The sequence below is a fragment of the Triticum dicoccoides genome, chromosome 5A (assembly GCF_002162155.2).
Source record: "Triticum dicoccoides isolate Atlit2015 ecotype Zavitan chromosome 5A, WEW_v2.0, whole genome shotgun sequence".
Classification (NCBI taxonomy): domain Eukaryota; kingdom Viridiplantae; phylum Streptophyta; class Magnoliopsida; order Poales; family Poaceae; genus Triticum; species Triticum dicoccoides.
The window spans coordinates 562,048,305-562,067,371 of record NC_041388.1 but is presented as its reverse complement, the minus strand read 5'-3'; the positions used below and the strand labels follow the sequence as shown (position 1 = coordinate 562,067,371).

The following is a 19,067-nucleotide window of genomic DNA, read 5'->3' as shown; positions in this document are numbered from 1 at the left end:
ATGGCCTACTTTGATGAGAAAGCGAAGGAAGATCCAGATTTCTTCTACAGGATAAGGTTGGACGATGAGGACCGTGTCGGGAACATGTATTTGGTGGATGGTGCTGCAAGGAGAGCCTACAAACATTTCCGAGATTGCATTTCATTCGACGCGACATACCTCACCAATATGTACAAGATGCCACGCGCTCCATTCATAGGAATAAATAACCACAATCAGTCATTGCAGTTCGGCTGCGGGCTCGTCCGGAATGAAGACGCGGATGGGTACATTTGGCTGTTCAAGACCTTCTTGGAGTGCATGGATGGACTTGCTCCAATGAACATAATAACAGACCAAGATTTCAGCATGTGTGCAGGCATAGAGGAGGTCTTTCCGTTGGCAGTGCACAGGCACTGCAGGTGGCACATTATAAAGAAGGCTGAGGAGACGCTAGGACCGTTCTTTGCTGACCGTCCAGAGCTGCACAAGGCATTCGAGCTATGCGTGGACCACAGCTTGACGGGGGAGGAGTTTGAAAGGAGCTGGATGGCCATGACTGAAACACGTCAAGTCCAAGACAACGAGACTCTTGTTAGCCTGTGGGAGAAGCGAATGTACTGGGTGCCGGCCTACTTCATGCAGTGCTTCTTCCCTTTTCTGCAGACTACGCAGCACAACGAGGGGTTCAATGCTGTTTTGAAGCGGTACGTCAGCCCTGGCAACTCATTGCTACAGTTTGCCAAGCAGTACACAGCTTTGCAACAAAAAATTCTGGGATCTGAGCTACAGCAAGAAGCGACCACGACACTAAAGCACCCAAAATTGCTAACGTATTTACCAATAGAAAGGCAAATGAGCAAGATATACACCAACAAGATCTTTAACAAGTAAGTCAGTTGCGTTACAGTCTTATTTGCAGAAAAAGCACCAAGTCAGTAGATGCCTTATAGAGTGCAATGCAGTTGCCATGTTTAATGAAATACTGTTTGCCATGCTTACTCAGCTGCAACTTGCCATGTTCAATGAAAATTCTGTTTTGCCATGCTTGCTCGGGTGTATTTTCCTTGTTGAATGAAGTGCAGTTGCCATGTTTAATGCACTGTGCTTCCATTGGGGCATGTTGGCATGCAAATGCCAATGTCAACTGGAAAAAATGTTATATTGGCGACACATATGCTGAAATGCAGTTGCCATGTTTAATAAAATGCATCTGCCATGTTTGTTGAAATGCAATTGCCATGTTTACTCAACTGTAGATGCCATGTTTAAATAAAAGGGCAGTTGTCATGTTTTATGCAATGTGCTTCCATTGGGAAATATTGGTGTGGAAAAATGACGATGTCCAGTTGAAAATATACTACAGTTGCCATGTCTAGTGTACTACAGTTGCCATGTCTAGTGTACTGCATTTGCCATGTTCAACGTACTATATTTGCCATGTTCAATGAACTATGTTTGCCATGTTCAAACAAAATATATTTCTATTTCCATGACAACATAAGATGGTACAAGAAAAGAGCGCACGATAGTTTAACAGAAAACATACAAAACTTGTAGATTCCAGGAAGAAATAAAGCGTGCCAGCATGTTCACGGCTTTCCGGGTGGACGAACATACGTTCAAGGTGTGTTCTATTTTGGGCATGTCAGATTCAGAACCTGAAGACGCGGACAAAGGAAGGAACTACTTCGTCAGAGCCTCGATAGGCGAAGGCGAGTACTACTGTCAATGCTGCAAATTCGAACGGGACGGCATTGTGTGCTGTCACATACTAAAAGTCGTGGACATGAACGCTGTGACACGCATGCCCCACCATTTCATAAGGAGGCGATGGACTTGGGACGCTGACGACGCGTTGGCGCCGCAGACAACACACGCAGTTCTGGCTGTGCATGACGAGAGACCTGAGTCAACCATGGAAGCCGTGAGGCACGTTGTGCTGACAAAGAACTATGTTGAGCTAATTGATGAAGCGTGCAAGAGTGATGAGACAGCGAGAGTCGCAGAAAAATACAGGAAGGCACAGAAAAGAGAGCTTGATGATATCAAGAAGAGGAAAGCTGAGGAAGCCTTACACCGGTTCCCCCGCACATCAAGTGTGCCTTCATCCACGGGGCCATCATCTGAAAACTCGGAGATAGGATCTGGAACAGCAAGCACGCAGACCCAGGTCAGGAACCCACCCCGTTCCATCACAAAGGGTCGTCCAAGAGAGATAAGGTACAAGTCAGGATTGGAGATCCAAGCAAAACACAAGAAAACGAAGAAAGGGGCGGGCAATCCATGAGCAAAAATTGGGGCGATGTGACATGGTCCTTGTAGACATTTTGTTTTGTACCCTAGATGATGAGAATTTTTTTAAAAAAATTGGGAGAATGACTCTTGAGGGGCATTAGAAGTGGAAGGAAAATTCATTAAATGGATAAATGCAGTTGCCATGTTATGGGTACTTAATCTGCCATGTTATGTGTAGTTAATCTGCCATGTTATGTGTAGTTAGTCTGCCATGCTATTTTATACTAAATATGCCATGCTATTTTATACTAAATATGCCATGCTATTTTATACTAAATATGCCATGCTAGTTGTACTGGATCTGCCATTTTAGTTGTACTGGATCTGCCATGTTAGTTGTACTGTATCTGCCATGTTAATTATGTTGGATCTGCCATGTTGTTTGTACTGTATCTGCCATGTTAGCTGTACTAAAAATATGCCATGGTATTTGTAATGACTCTACATGGTATATATTTTCATGACAATACGACGCGGTTTAGAGACACATAGTGTGTTGTGTGCAATGTATGGGAAACAAGTTGGAAAAAGCGTAACGTGCATAAACCGCAGCAAAGGTTGTGGCTACATGATCAACCTACCCATGCTAGCCGGTGCAGTTAGCGATGAAAAAGAAGAAGCAAAACAGCCAAAATGAAAAACGACGATGACTTTCACTACCCATGTCTGATGAACTACATTTGCCATCTTTTCTAAAACATCGTAGACGCATTTGAAACAGCAAAACGGTGCTAGAAACGATGAAACCATTGTAATAATGATAAACATAAAAACATATCTGCTGTAACACCTAAAATAGGTTCACGTCCACACATATATTACAGAAACTATTCAAATGTCGCTCACACACCACCACTACATAGTAGGCTACGCGAGGTTGCAGTCATAACATAGCACACAAACATAGTTTTCGACGAGAACAAAGAGATAATATCTTATATTCCTCAGCAACAGAATGTAAGGTATGCGTCCGGTGTATGACGCCACGTGATCACTTGTACTTCTTGACGACTTTCTTGACAGCTTCCTCCATGAACTCGCGTGCTCCAGACCGCTTGTTGAAATCTTCATTCGTCAACCAGTTCCATGTGTAGATTTTTCGAAGCTCAACGACCGTTGCAGCTGTGATAGCAGGGACAATTCTGCCTTCCCACTTTGCAAAGTATTCCAGTGCGTGAAAGGCACAGTCCATCCTGCACGAGGAAAAGAGTCAGGTGAACACGCAAAAAGGACAGACGTAACAAAGATAGACTTCAATTCAGATGTGACAACAAAAAAGGGGTTGGATTGATGTAAATGGCACATGAAGGAAGGAAGAAATTACGTGTTCCCTTGCTTCGCAGTCGCCACATACTCAGTCGGGAAATGCCTGATCTGGACCTTTGAATGTTCGTAGTGACGGTTCCATGTCTCTTTGAGGTTGTTAATGAAGAATTGGGCATGCGTAGTAAGGTCAGCATCAGCTTCCGAACGGATTGAATCAAGCACCTCAAAATGTTGGTTCTTCAGGTCAAGACAGATTGCATAGTGGTGACCACACTTGTCGTGTGGGTCATGTGGTGCAAGCTCCTGAAACATGGGGAACATGACCTGCATTTAAAAGTGAAGAAATGAGAAGCATAGTTCACATAAAGAATAGCAGAGGGACAAAAAAATTAGAATCACGTAGAATGTTTGGTTATGGGTGTGGGTAGTTGAAAGAAAGTTGCCGTCCATGTATGAACAAAATGTGCCGTGTATTTTACTATCAAGTTGCCACATAGTTTGCACGAGATGCAAAAATCAAGAATTCAGTGTGCACGGCAGCTGTTGCCACATGAAAACATCTGCCACATAAACACAAGTGCAAATGATGGCAAAAAACCACACCATGTGAAAAAACAGTGCAAACAGGGAAGGAGTACTCACATATTTCTTCAGTGTGAGCTTGAATTCACCGTGTTGAGCAAAATTCTTCCTCAGGATTTTATGGTGGAAGTCACCATCCCATATTTTGCAGGTCACACTGTAATGCATGATTATCTTGTCGGCACACACATTGGTGTGATTGTTGATGTAGTCGATCCCGCATGCAACTACATTCGTCGACATTTTACCATTTGGCCTCACGGACTCGGCAAGATCACTCAGGTCGACGTACGTCGCTCCGCATTGAATGACTTTGGTTCTGTCCAAACATGAGCTGTATGAAAACGATATAACATGGAAGAATCATGCCTATTAAGTAAAAAAATATGAAAGAACTAAAACGTAAGTGGATCGTGTATAGAAAGTACGAAGAAGATGAATGGCAAAAAAGTAGCAAAGCAAAATGAGAGATTATGGGGTGTGGTCATTTACGCTTTCAGCTCCTTCATGTGCTTGCTGCTGACCCTCGCATTTCTAAACCGCTTGACGATATCGTACAGCTGGGTCTGTTCCTTAGTGGCCCTGAATTCGGGCTCGTAGTCTTCCGCGGGAGGTGGGTGAACTACCCTCTGTTGCCTCACAGAACCAGGAGTGGCACTCCTAATGGTATCCTCAGATACCGTATCTGCAGGCACGTTGGAACTTGATTGCCCTTGCCCTTGTGAGGACCTCCTCTGCAATGCTGCCTCCTCAATCATGCGGTAAGCTTCGTCAAGTGGCGGTGAAATCTCCTTAGAGGTGGCTGCAATGATAAAAAAGTGGGTTAGGATACCTAGAAAATCAAAAACAGATGGATTGTGAGAAGATAGGGTGCATGATGTGAGATGTAGGTAGAAAAAGTGGAGCAGTTGTCATGTGTGGTCCAACTACAGTGGCCATGTCATAGCAACTACAATTGCCATGTAGTTTCACTGTAGTTGCCATCTAGTTGGACTGTAGTTGTCATGTCACAGCAACTATAGTTGCCATGTTGTGTCAACTCCACTTGCCATGTGATTGCCGTATGAAAAAATGCAGCATGGAAACAAAAAATGCAGGTGACATGGTGTGGCAAATCCAGTTGCCATGTGTAATGCACTGTATTTGCCATGTGACAGCAACTACAGTTGCCATGTTGAATCAACTTCAGTTGCCACGTGGTTGCCCAAATGTCAAATGCAGCATGGCAGCAAAAAAAATGTAGGTGACATGGTGCATCAAATCCAGTTGCCATGTCATCACATGTTAGTTGCCATCACAAGTGAAAACCCTCAAAAAATATGATTGGAACAAAAGTCAAACTACAAAGATGTATGCAAGAAAAATCATAAGGACATGACAAGTGTACCTTGCACAATCGACTCTGCGAACTTGACAGCCTTCCTGCCCTCGACCATTGGCTGCGCCATCATTGCGGGCATGCCTCCTGGGAAAGTAAAGGCAACTGGTATAGGATCTTGCACCACCGGTTGATCTTGACTGATGCCAAGGCTAAAGCTCGGTGGGGTAAAGGCCATTGGGTGCCTCTCATTCCTACTGGCCGGACCACGAACGATTTGCGGGGCAGAATCCAAGGGTGAAAGATCGACAAAAATATCTGAATCGGTCGCTACAGAATGATCGGCTTTATTTGCAGGGCGGGGCGTGTTGTCAGCGGTATCAGCCGCAGCTTTCATGACAATCTTCTTGTTTGGGCTGTAGGGGACACCGACATTGACTGGGAGCCTGAAAGTGCGCAGATTTATGCTGGGGATTTCCACTGCGGGTAAAGGCGCAGTCTGCTCCGGGTGTTCACCTGTGTCACTCGTGCTCGGCTTGACACCTGCATCAATTGTGCTCCGGTCTTCCGATTTCTCCATCACATTGCTTTTGGCAGGTGGCGGGAACAGTGTGGACGCAGGAACATAACCAGACTCATCTCTCCTGCTCCTAGCTACAGCCGGTGCGTTGGGTATGTCTGTTGGTTGCTTGCGGGGGCTACGACGCCTAGGTGGAAGACCAGCACGCGAAACAGTCGCCTTAGCAGTATCTGCACTGACAGGAGCTGGAGCTGTTGTGCCAAGACTCTCACATGTAGATGGCATATCCTTGTGAACTGTCGCCTCAGCCGCTTCTATCATGGACACAGGAGTGCCACCACGCACGTGCTTGGAATCAGTGTCAGATGAGCGGAAATCTTCCTTGCTTAGGTTCGTCTCGGGAGCGTCCACTTCAACGCTTGCTGATGGGGTGGCATGGCTCACAGCAGCATCCTTCATTGCCAGAAGAGTTGGCAATATTTCAGCTGTCCTGGCAGATACCGACTCATCACTCCCCGATGTATGGATGCCTGTTGTTCTAGCCTGCACATCTGCAGCCAGCGAAGATGGTCGGCCACTTGCATCAGAGTTGGTGGGAGCGGTCAACGGTGCAGCAGCAATATTGTCGCCTGGTGCCTTATGTACATCTGAGTTGCCCCCTGTTGACAACTTTGAATGCAGGCGTTCGAGCGGGTCCTTACTGATATGCTTGGCCCCGCGCGTAGTAGTCTTCTTCACCTTGCAAAAAAAATAAAGCACATGAAAAAGGTATTAAAAAATGAACAAAAATATGTTTGCCTTGATAGAAATCTTAAAAAAATGAAAAACAAGTGGAAAAGCTGGTAGTTGCCATGTAAGGGGAACGTGAGTTGCCATGTGTCATAATTAGCAGTTGCCATCCAGCAGCAGTTGTCATGTTAGCAAACTTGAAGAATGATAAAAACGTCTGATCTGCCATGAATGCAGTTTCAAACCTAGGTGTGGGATGAGCTCACAAGCCAACGGTAAAGATGGCAGTTGCCATTAGGTACATTAAAGTTACCATTTGGCCTAGATTCCAGTTGCCATGTAAAAAACAATAGGAGTTGCCATACACTTAAAAAGAAAGGGAAAAATCATTTGGAAAACAGCAGTTGCCACGTGGGGGGCGATGACATAAGACAATATGACAAGCTAAACGGATGCATTGGAAAATCAAGAAAATATAGCGCTATGTCAATGAAAGCGGATGAAAAAACCTACTTCTTGACTGCCTTCCTCAGGTCTGGCAACACGACAGGATCCTCGGTGTTGGTCGTCATCGTGCGAGGAGATGACCTGGTGGAAGGGGTGTCACCGGCAATGGGGGCGCCTTTGTTTAACCGAGCAGAAACACGGGTTGGCGTTGGCGCCTGTTTCTTCGTAACTGCTCGTCCATCAGCTGTCGGCTCGCTGCACGTATGAGATGGAGAAAAAAAAAGGTGGCGATTGTCAGACAGCAAACTCGTTGCCGTGCTTGACAAAAACAAGTGCAAAAAAAGGATGAGTCTGTTCGAAGAAAATAGACAAAGCAAAAAACTAAAATAAAAGTCGAACCTCTTCCTGGCAGCTACGGGGTTGGTCCTAGACCTCTTGCCAGCAGAACCCTGCCCAACACCCTCTGGAGCCCTCCCCCTCTTTGATGGCAAAACCCCCTCGCCTCTCGCAGTCGTATGTTGTTTGACTTTCTCCGGTTGGGGGACATCTGTTGCATCCTTGCCCTTGTTACCACCTGCGCGAACTTTAGCATGTTCATCATCATCGGTGTCCTCTTGCACATTCTCCATGACATCGTCGTCATCCTTGCTGAGACCAGCATCTCCACCTAGTTCATCTTGTGTGTCAGCAGGCTCTTGGGAACTGTTGTAGTCATACCGGCCACGGCAACCGGTTGGCCGGTGTGTATGTTCTGGGACAAATGAAGTGAACTGCCTCCCAACCGCGTCGCTGTCAGAGCCACTGAGGGACGTCCACCCCTCAACCAACTTCCCGAGCAAGCCGGTCATTCTAGATGCAAACTGCCCTATTAGATGTTCAACAGGTGCCCTCGCCTGTGCACGAAACAAAGAAGCATCAATGACCACCCGTATTGCAATCACTTGCACGACATCAAAAAATACTCCACGGCAAACCATAGATGTAGATCTTTTGATTACCTCGGCAGGGCAAGACGGAGCTGAGTGCACGTCCATCCATTTTCCAAAGTTTTGAGGCCCCCAAACACGCTGTAGTCTATAGCATGCTTGGCCATCAGCTGGAAAGAACAAAAAAAAGAAAAAAAAAGCTAGGACGTAAGAGAGAGAATGTAAGTTTAAGAACGAATGAAAAGAGTTGCCATGTGGAATGAGACATGGATACAGTACTTAGACAGCCATGGATAACAAAGGTAGCCATCTCTTATGACCCACGGACGGTTGCCTCATGCCAATTTGTAGGCATGCCGTGTGGGCAAAGAAACCAGAACTAACCTGCAGTTTTCCATATGTGGTGTCAGTAGCCTTGTCTGCGGCAAGCGCAACCTTGACAGCATTGATAGTCCACGCAGAAACAACAAACTTGTGCGCAGGCGGCGGGCCTCCTGTCCCAGTGAAATCCACGATGGACAGATCAAGACAGTCGACGTACATGAGCTGATGCAAAACAATTTTAAAAAGAAAGAAATATTAGTTGCCATCATGGGTACTGTGTGGAGGAAAACAGGATAATATATGTTCCCATGATAATCAAGTTGAGGTGCATGAAAGAAGAGAAGAGAAAGAAGAAGATGCCATCTACATGTGCTAATTGCCATCACAATGTGATAACAGTTGCCATGTTGTTATGATGGCAGTTGCCATCATAGTATGATGACAGTTGCCATACTAATATGATGGGAGTTGCCATATTGTCATTATGCCAGTTGCCATATTGTCATTATGGTAGTTGCCATCTTGATATGATCAGGTTGCCATCTTGTTATGATCAGGTTGCCATGCATGAATAAAAGTGTGTTAAAAAAAACAGTGTTCACAGAAAGAACTGGTAAAAAATACCATTAAATGCATTCAACAACCCTTTTGGTACATCTTGCTTGAGAATGCATCATGCAGGAAGTCGGCAATAAACTTACACCAATTCATGTTCTTCACATTTTCCAGATCCGCCTGCACCACACAAAATTTCAGGACAAAAAAGGTTGCTGCATCAGAAATCAAATGGAAAAAAACATCAGAAAACGCTGGCAGTCACTAGCTTTACACATGACATCGGAGCCAAAAAGATCAAAGGAAAAAAAGTAGTAAAGATGGATCATTCACCGGGATGGGGAAGCATTTGTTGCTTGGGCGAAGAGAGGTGGTCGGCGCGAAAACAGCTGAGATGAGGTACATGAGTAGCTTCATCTTGAAAACATCTCCATGCATCGCCATGGCCTGCAGCGAATCTGCCACTGCAGACGTGTTCGACATGGATTCCGACCCAGGAAACAAACAGGGGAACAACGCTTCCTCGATCTCATTGTTGACCTCGTACAAGACTTTGATATGTTCATGAGGCACACCCAAAGTGCAGAACACGGATTCCTCGTTCAATGGTAGTCTTCCACGTCCCGGAATCACGAATTCCCTGGAGGCAGGGTCGTAGATCTCACCAAGCCAGTCGCATACAGGGTTGACAAGGTTCGTGCACCGGACATCCATCATAGACTGCATACCCATCTCAGCAACAGCCCCCTTCTGATCGTCGGTGAATTTTTCAGTCAACGCAGTCAGTCATTCTTGGGAGGCTCTGTTGCGAATACGTTTCTTCTTCTACAAAAAAACAGACAAAAAGTGATCAGTTGTTGCCATGTTTTGCAATGTCATGAAATTTTAGTTCGTGTCAGACGACTGCAAGCTCGAGGTGTCAACCAGTAACGTAAAGCAGGAGGAAGGGGGGATGTGTGAACATTTACCTCATCACCCTCTTTTCTCCGTCCAGTTGCCCGATTACGCTGTGGTGGATCCATGAAATCATCATCATCGTTTTGATGATCGCCACGAGCCATTCTGCTGAGATAGGAACAGACCAAATTGTCATGGTGGAAATGTAAATGCAAGAGGTAAGCAGTTGCCACCTAACAGAAAATGTCAACTAGTGAATGCAAAAAAAAATAACATGAACACACACGCACCCCTCCTATGATTGTCGAAAACATAAACGTGGCAAGTAAGCACGTTGGTTGCATTATTAAGTAAAAAAAAGTGTACATATGGTAAATGCACTTGAAAACAAAAAATGTTAAAGTTGCCATGTTAGCCTAAGATAGTACGATAGAAAGTCACAGAATCCTCCACACCACAAAAACTAAGATGTGGCAACTCACACACTGTCCTAAAAATACACCAATCAAATGCCACTTGTTCGGCGGCAGAAATGTGCTAGGGTGAAATTGCCGTGCTGAAATGCAACACATACTACAACAAATCGATAAAACCACATCTAATCAAGAACCTGAAAATTGCCACAGTGTGATCAGATATCACAAAGTCGTTGTGGCAAAAAAAATTGCGCCTACAGTACAATGAATTTGCCATATTGTACTGACTGTGGCATGGCAACAAACATGATGTGGTCAGCCAAAAACTTGCCACATGCAAAGCATATGTATGGCATCGGGCACAGTTGATATGCAAATTTGGTTGCCACATTATGCAGCCAATTTGCCACACTGTCTTATCTGCAGAATGGCAATAGACAGTGTGTTCACATTCTATTTGCCACATGAATATATTATCCAAGTGGCAACAGGCACACTTGATGTGCACATTAGTTGCCGTCCAGTGCAGTTGGCTCCTGAAACTGCATTGACTACCGATTGTAGCAACTATCACAGTGTGGTAACTATCACAAATCATTCAGAAAAATTAGATGCCATAATGAAAAAGCATGTTTGTGGCTACTATCACAGTAATTCAGCAAATTTAGTTGCCACATGGAAGAGCGTGTGTGTGGCAACTATCACAGTCATTCAATAAAAATAGTTGTTCCATGCGAAAGCTTATATGTGGCAACTAACACAGTCATTTCAGTAATTTGTTGCCGCAAGGGGAAACACGTTTGTGGCAACTATCACATTTGTTCAGGGAGTTAGTTGCCACACAATCATGATAGTTAATGAAACTATCAAGTTCGCCTCATACTACAGTTTCAAAACCCAATTAACTAGATCTACGGTTCAATGGCAACTACCGCGACTTCAAATTCACCCTCAAAATTCTCCCACAAACTGACTGCAGACACAAATTCAAACCAATGCGCATCAAACAAACCGGGAGACACCTGCCCAATCCATAGGCAAGACTAGTGCGTGCCTCCGAACAGGCATAACCACACCGACGATGCCGCCGCCGCGGCCGTGACGAAACTGCCCAGTGCCACCAAAAACGGCTAGCAGACGACTTCGGCGCCGGCGGGAACGCCGACACATCGCCGAATCGCCTGAATCTCTACGAATCTTGATCGAGGAATCGAACAGGTAGGGAAGGGGGAAAATGCAGGAAGGGATTGCGAGAGTTGTAACGAGCATTACCTTCAACCTGCAGGCGCTCCGGCGAAGCCGCTCCGTTCCAGCGAGCACCACCGACGGCCGCGAACACCGTCGATTCTTCCGCCTCCGCCGTCGCCTTCTCCCCTCGCCTTCTCCTCCAATGGTTTGAAATGCGAGTGGGTTGTGCCAGTAATTGCGGTGCGGGTGAGTAAATGGAACCGTGAGGGAGAGGGGGCAGAGGTGTGCGACGTGTTTGACGTCAACCGCGGTAGGAGCGTGGCGTGTGGGCGCATAGCAGTTCCACCGCACGCCTCCGAGTGGCAACCGCTGACCGCGGGATGGCAACCAACATGCGGGCGAACTGACTCGCACACCGCACACGCGCCTCGTCCTACGTGACGCAGAAAACCGGCCGGTTTGTTCCAAGATTCATGCACAAAGTTGCCAATGGAGATGCTTGCGTGTGGTCGGGATGATGAACGCCCACACGTGTGGGCGTTAACATTTCCGCTCTGCATATTAGAGTTGACTCAAGTCAAACTTCGTAAAGTCTGGCCAAGTTTATAATAAAAAATACAAACATTTACCATAACAAATCTATATGATGTGAAAGTACATTCAATAATGAATCTAATGATATTGATTTTTTATTATATATGTTAATTTTTTTGTCTACATACTTTGTCAAAATTTATAAAGTTTGACTTTAACCAAAGCTAATACAGGGAGTACATACACTCACCTCTTTTTTTGGAGGGGGGGGGGAGGGTCGATGTGCTCCCCTCTATAAACCTACCCATCTGAGCTACGCATCAGTTCGCACAATACCATGAAGTTTGGGAGGCAAACTTGTACTACTTCTTTTTAAGGTGAGAATTGCCTCCGTGTTTTCATTTACTAGGTCATACTACAACTCTAGGTCGTTAGATGCTAATACAGTAATGCACATTTCGTCGGCTCCTCTTCTAACAAAAAGCTAGGATTCCTCTGCCTCCCTAGTGGCCCTAGGGACATGGGTCACGGTGGATTCTAGCCCTTGCCAGCAGGAGAGTTTTATTTTTAGATGTTTTTTTTAGTTTTGTTAGGGTTTGTATCCTACTCAGGAAGGTGAGGCGTCGTCGACAGCTCCGTGAAGATGGAATAAGCTTCATCCCGCCTAACCTCGTTAATGTGGTGCGTCTAACATCGTCCGATGGCGTATGGAGGTGTGTCTTCGGCGGATCTCGCGAGATTATGTTGGTGGTTTTCTTTGGTGGATCTACTTGGATTTGGTATTCGTTCATCTACACTCATATGTCTTCGGGATGGATCCTTCCGATCTACGCGTCTCTTTGTCAGTGGCGGTTAACGTTCTAGTGTGTTGGGCATATGAGGCCTTGGCACGGCGACTTTTCGACTGTCTATTACACCAAGTGTTGCCCGGCTCCGGCGAGGGAGGGATGTTGACGGCAGCACGCCTTTGCCTTACTTTAGTGTTTGTAGTCGTCGCTACATGGTCTATGAATCTGGTTGTAATTTTTATTATTTCCGCTGTTCATTGTACTGCCATGATTGAAAAATGAATAGATTGAAAGTTTTCCCGACAAAAAAAGGTATGCATCCGTACATGCAGATCCAATGACTCATAGCCCCATACTTGTTCTACACACGACTTGCCATTCTATATTTATGGTTCTTCGTTTTGTCGCGGGTAAAATGCAGAGACATTTAAATTCATCTTTTTAGAGAAAATATAAATGAGTATGAAATCTTTGAAACAGCAATGAAAATAGGAAATCTCAAATACATTTAGAGGAAATATAAATGATACGAAATATTGAAAACAAAACAGATAACATCAAATATTTTCAAAGGCAATGTAAACGATTACGAAATACCGTAAACGAAAACAGAATATAAAACACCGCACATTTGTGGGGGAAACATAAATAAGTACAAAATATCAGAAACAAAAACAAAAACATCGCCGAATATTTATAGAGGAAACATAAGTGAGTATGAAAATATCGAAATTAAATGGAAAACATATAACACCGAATATTTTCAGATAAAAAGATAAATGGTACGAAAATATCAGTAAATGAAAACGTAAAACTATAATGTCAAAATTTTTAGAGGAACATGAATGAGTATGAAATGTTAGAAATAAAAATGGAAATCGATAACATCAAATATTTTTAGAGGAACGTAAATGAGTACGGAATTTTTTAGTGGGACATAACTGAGTACGAAATATTAGAAAGAAAACATAAAACGATAACGCCAAATATTTTTAGAGGAAGATAAATGAGTATGAAATATTAGAAACAAATACGGAAATCGATAACGTAAAATATTTTTAGAGGAACGTAAATGAATATGAAATATTAGAAACAAATAGGGAAATCGATAACGTCAAATACTTTTAGGGGAACGTAAATGAGTACGTGATATTAGAATAAAAAGAAATCGATAACGACGTATATTATTAGTGGAAACATAAATTAGTACGAAATATATGAAACAAAAACGGACACAAGTAACGCCGAAAGTAAATTTGGATCGAATTCAAAGTAGTACAGATATAGAAGCAAGTATTTGTAGGAGAAGGAAAAAACTTTTTTTTCGAAAAGGAGAAGAGAAAACTAAAACGTGATGAAAAGAAAAACACGCCAAAACCAACAAACCAGGTTTTCTTTTTCGTGCGCCAGTATGGCTGAAAATGATCTCACACGAGGATCACATAGTTCAGTGGCTTTGAATCCTTTTCCGCTATGAATCAGTGTTGCATTGTTCACACGAAAGTTTTGTGTTCCCGCCTCCGTACCATTTTCATCCTACTTCTTGTGCATGAGTCCACACAAAATTACGTTGTGAATAATTAAAAAGTTGTAAAAAAAAGCAGTGATTTTTTTGTGAGCAAAAAACCGTGATTAAATCATGATTACAGAGAGGGAATTGGGCTCCAAAAATGTGATTTAAGGGGTGCTTTGGTTTGACCGTGGGTTTTATGTGCCGATTGATTGGTCCAAAATGAGCACTTTACTATTTTGATGACCTGTGATGAATTAGCAATCAAAACAATCAATTAATCCATGCATGGATATGTATGGAGAAATGCATGGATATGTATGGACAATGGAGTAACGCAATAGTATAAAGCAGTGCCACGGGGAGCCCCTCCGTCCACTCCAGACTCCACCGGAGGCAGGCAGCTGGTGGTGTGGTGGTGGGGTGCCGGAACGGTCACTTTTCTCCCTCCGCCCCCCACCCAACAAAACTAATTCCACTCCACCAGGAAAATCCCCAGCCAAACCAAATCAAACCGAACCCGGCCTCCTCCCTGTCCCTAGTCCCCCCCGCCCGCCTGCGCCACCCTTTCGAATCCGGAGGAGCTCGCCGGCCGGCGGATCGGCCGATGGCGGCGTTCGGCGGCAACGGGTACTGCTACTCGTCGGGTTCGGAGGACGAGGAGGAGGACGAGGAGGGGGCCGAGGGGTACCGGAAGGGCGGCTACCACGCCGCGCGCCCCGGGGACCGCTTCGCCGGCGGCAGGTTCGTCGCGCAGCGGAAGCTCGGCTGGGGCAACTTCTCCACCGTCTGGCTCGCCTACGACACCCTCCTCAGCGTACGCCCGCCCGCCCCCCTTCCCCTCATCTTGGTTCTGTTTCTTCTTCCTGCTCTGTTTTCTTCGCCCGCCCTTCTCGGCGTGCTCGCTCATGGCGCGGCCGTCGCCGTCGGGGGATTCCCATCGGCCGCTATTGGATTCCGCCAACTCCGGCGGGGGCCGTTCACCGCAACCCAAAACGATGCGCTTTGCCCCTTTTACCCATGTTCCATTGCTTTGGCTCTGTTCAAATTCGGGCCGGCAGAACTCTGCACCGATCTTTGTCTTCTTTTTTTTGCCAAATTCGTGATCTCTGTTGCAAAGATTACAGGTTTATTCTCTGATATGTGCAAACTGGGACCAAAACTAATATTTACCGTCCTCCATCGGTAATGGAACTCTGTATTTTACGGTTTGTGCAAGACATGTTATTAACTGGATACGGCCATTGCAAAACCTGCAGAGATTCGTGGCGCTCAAGATCCAGAAGAGCGCGAGGGACTACGCGCACGCCGCGCTCCACGAGATCGAGCTGCTGTCCGCGGCGGCCAAGGGCGACCCCACCAATTCCAAGTGCGTCATCCAGCTGCTGGACCATTTCAAGCACGCCGGCCCCAACGGCAAGCACATTTGCCTGGTCACCGAGTTCCTCGGCGACAGCCTGCTGCGGCTCATACGGTACAACCGGAATAAGGGCATCGGGCTGAGCAGGGTGAGGGAGATTTGCCGGTCGGTGCTGACCGGCCTCGATTACATGCACCGAGAGCTCGGCATTATCCACACCGATTTGAAGCCGGAGAATGTCCTCCTAGTGTCGACGATAAACCCGTCCAAGGACCCGGTGCGCTCGAGGCTCACCCCGATTCTCAAGAGGCCAGAGGGGAATCAGTACCGCATGCCATCCATCAGTTTCAGCGAGAAGATGCTTAAGACGCGGGCGAGGCGCGCCGTGGCGAAGATTCTGCAGAGGCGGGTGTCGCTCGGTGGGTTCACGGCAGACATGGTTAAGGAGAGAAGCCTGGATGGCATTAGTATGAAGTGCAAGATTGTCGATTTCGGGAATGCCTGCTGGGCTGATCAGCAGGGTGATGGTGTGATACAGACAAGGCAGTATAGGGCACCCGAGGTTATCATCGGTTCTGGGTATTCTTATTCTGCTGATATGTGGTCGTTCGCTTGTATGGCGTTTGAGCTTGCCACCGGTGACATGCTGTTTGCTCCCAACACTTGCCAAGGTTGCAGTGAAGATGAGGTAAAAAAACATAATTTTCGTGTCGCTTCTTTCAGCACTTTTTTGCTTATACTAGTAGCATTAGCAATGATGGTTTTATCATATATTCTTGCTTACTAGTATATGGGTTTTCTAACATTAGTCAAAGTGTCAAAACTAGTCCATTTTCCTTATGCCGAGGCTGCGGACATCACCCTATTTTTGTGTATTCCTGCTGTTGTTATGTTGGTCGATTGAGTCATGGCAATTGATAAACTACACTATAAAAAGTAGACGCTTTGGATCATGTGCCACTTTAAAATTCAAAAGAAGATGCAACCAACCTGACAGCACCAACCTAGCAACTGAAATATTTAAATGAAATGTGAACTGATATTGCGAGGGCTGCGTTCCCAGGAATTGCGATTTGAGCACTTTTCTGCTAGTACTAGCATGCTTTTTTGGTTTCTTTTTGTTTATTATGACCCTGCAAAGCAACCCCCATTGTACAAACTGAAGCCATAGAAACAATTTGATGTTCAGTTACCAACCATCATAGGACTGGTGTACAATAGAAGTGCATCTTAATGTGGTATACCGGTACAGATCTAAGTGTGCTGTTCTGGTTGTCCGCTTTTCTGTTATTCTTGCCAGATGTAATACACTGGCACAAAACAAAGTACCAAGTACCGACAATGACAGATTGTTCCGTAGCCAGTGATTATCAGCTAAAAGATTTGTTATACTCTTACCTGCTGGACTGTCCTCTAAAGCGGATCACACACCTTACCTATGTAAGATTGTCAAATCTGACAGATATAGTACTTACTAACTGTCAAATGGACAGATATAGTACTCATTAAGCAATCAACTTCAGATGTTGACTCTTAGCTGCAAAGTCTACAGTGGTGGCATCACATCCAAGTGTTGTTATCTCACCAACCAACCAACTCATCTCTCTATGACTCTTTGCAGGATCACCTAGCTCTGATGATGGAAACTCTGGGAAAGATGCCTAAGAAGGTCCCTACAATATCTTGTAACTCCCTTTGTCATGTTGTCTAATCCCAAATGCCGTATCTAATCCTGCCGTTGTCTTTCAGATTGCCACCTCAGGCACCCGTTCCAAGGATTACTTCAACCGGTACGGAGACCTGAAGAGGGTCAAAAGAATGAGGTTCTGGCCCCTCGAGCGCGTGCTAGTCGAGAGGTACAATTTCACCGAGCCGGACGCCAAAGGGCTCGCCGACTTCCTCCGCCCGATTCTCGATTTTGATCCGGAGAACAGGCCGACCGCCGCCGAGTGCCTGAAGCACGCATGGCTCAACAACTGATTCAACCAAACCACCAAGTAATAACATGAGAAGCAGCCTAACAGACAATAGCTTTACAGAGGAGGCCGAGTGTTAGACATCAGCTCCGGCGAGCACTGATTTCGACATGGCTCGATGAACCATCTGCAGCGGTAACCGATGATCCGGGTTCTTTTTTTTAATCTTCGTGGCATCATCGTCGTCATGATCGTGTGTTTTTGGTGTAGGGTGTGTTGTGGCCTTGTGGGTGCAGAAGCTGATGTAGTAGTTGTGGTGTTTATTTATTCTGCATGTGAGGTGGTGTAAGAAGATGTTTGGTGGTAGTGTGATCTGGCCTTCAGCTTTATTTTAGCTTTCCGTTTGCTGGTTGAGTAGGAAGGAGCAAGTGCGATGCGCTGACATGCTGCGGTGCAGTGTGGTTCAATTCTTGCTTGCTGTGCGCTGGAAAGCTGGGTTTTACATGTTGCTGGGTTCAGAAGAAGCAGACACCGTGCTGCCTGCCTGTGCCTTGCCTCTTGTAGCAGATTGCTTCACGCTGCTGCTCAGCAGTGATTCCAGCTGCGGCCCCTACTGTTTACATAAGTACAGTGGTTAGAGAATCTCCAACGAGTCCCATAAATAAGTTCACCTAAAAGTGGTTTTAGCATCAACAACGAGTCCCATAAAAAAGGAAAATGTTAATCTGACATCAGATTTTTAAGCATGGTAAATCGAACGGTTTTCATGGCAAATCGCGTAGCATGACAAATCTCTTCGACAGGCATGGCAAATCCTAGCAAAAAAAACGTTAGATTTGCCATGTTTAAAAATCTGGCATCAGATTTATAGCAGGGTCCTGAAAAAGTTCCTCTGAAAGTGGTTTTATGGGGTGTTCGTATAACTTAGGGGTGGTTTGCTTGTACAACTCGCTTGTGTAGTTTAGCTGTCAAGGTTAAAATTGCACATTACCTTTTTTTTTTGCGTGTGTAAATTGCACATTACAAATTGGGTAATGTTATTTGGTGGACATTCGCTGGGGTGCATGGCAAAATGAACGTTTTTCCATGACATATATTTATGTGTTGGCATGGCATTTTTTCGGACGGACAAGGCAATTTTCGCAGCAAAATCCTTTATTTGCCGGTATTTGTCATGTGATTTTGAAGAAATTGCCATGTCGTTTCGAAGAATTTGCCATAAAAAATGTTCACAATTGCCATATGGTTCATATATTTTCATAACAAAATCGAACATTTGCTGTCTATTGGGGTCCTACAAATTTGGATGTACACAAAATATTAAAAAAAAATGAACAACAGATTCTCAACAGCATGTCATCTGTCATTCCACTAAGTTTGACATGGTCTACTTGAGTCACACAATTAACCAGCCCAACTATTCCAATAGGTCTTCATGCTTTGATCGGTCACTGCAATTGGATCAATGTTACACTCTGCCATGTCATAGCCAATGCGTTATCCTCATCTGTGTA

The 19,067-nt window shown here is 45.2% G+C and overlaps 2 protein-coding genes across 2 annotated transcripts; both read left to right on the top strand.

Annotated features, from left to right (window-relative positions):
* On the top strand, positions 1-2,149 carry LOC119298623 (protein FAR1-RELATED SEQUENCE 5-like; the record flags this gene model as incomplete). Its single annotated transcript, XM_037575954.1, has 3 exons — positions 1-552; positions 646-869; positions 1,540-2,149. Coding segments are annotated over exons 1-3 (1,386 nt in total), but the record flags the coding sequence as incomplete, so codon positions are not given.
* Positions 2,150-14,697: 12,548 nt separating this feature from the next.
* LOC119302832 (SRSF protein kinase 1-like) lies at positions 14,698-17,974 on the top strand. The gene is made up of 4 exons (XM_037579869.1): positions 14,698-15,094; positions 15,537-16,325; positions 17,259-17,306; positions 17,387-17,974. The coding sequence occupies exons 1-4, from the start codon at positions 14,885-14,887 to the stop codon at positions 17,615-17,617; spliced, it is 1,278 nt and encodes a 425-aa protein (XP_037435766.1). The 5' UTR covers positions 14,698-14,884; the 3' UTR covers positions 17,618-17,974.
* The last annotated feature ends 1,093 nt before the right edge of the window (positions 17,975-19,067 follow it).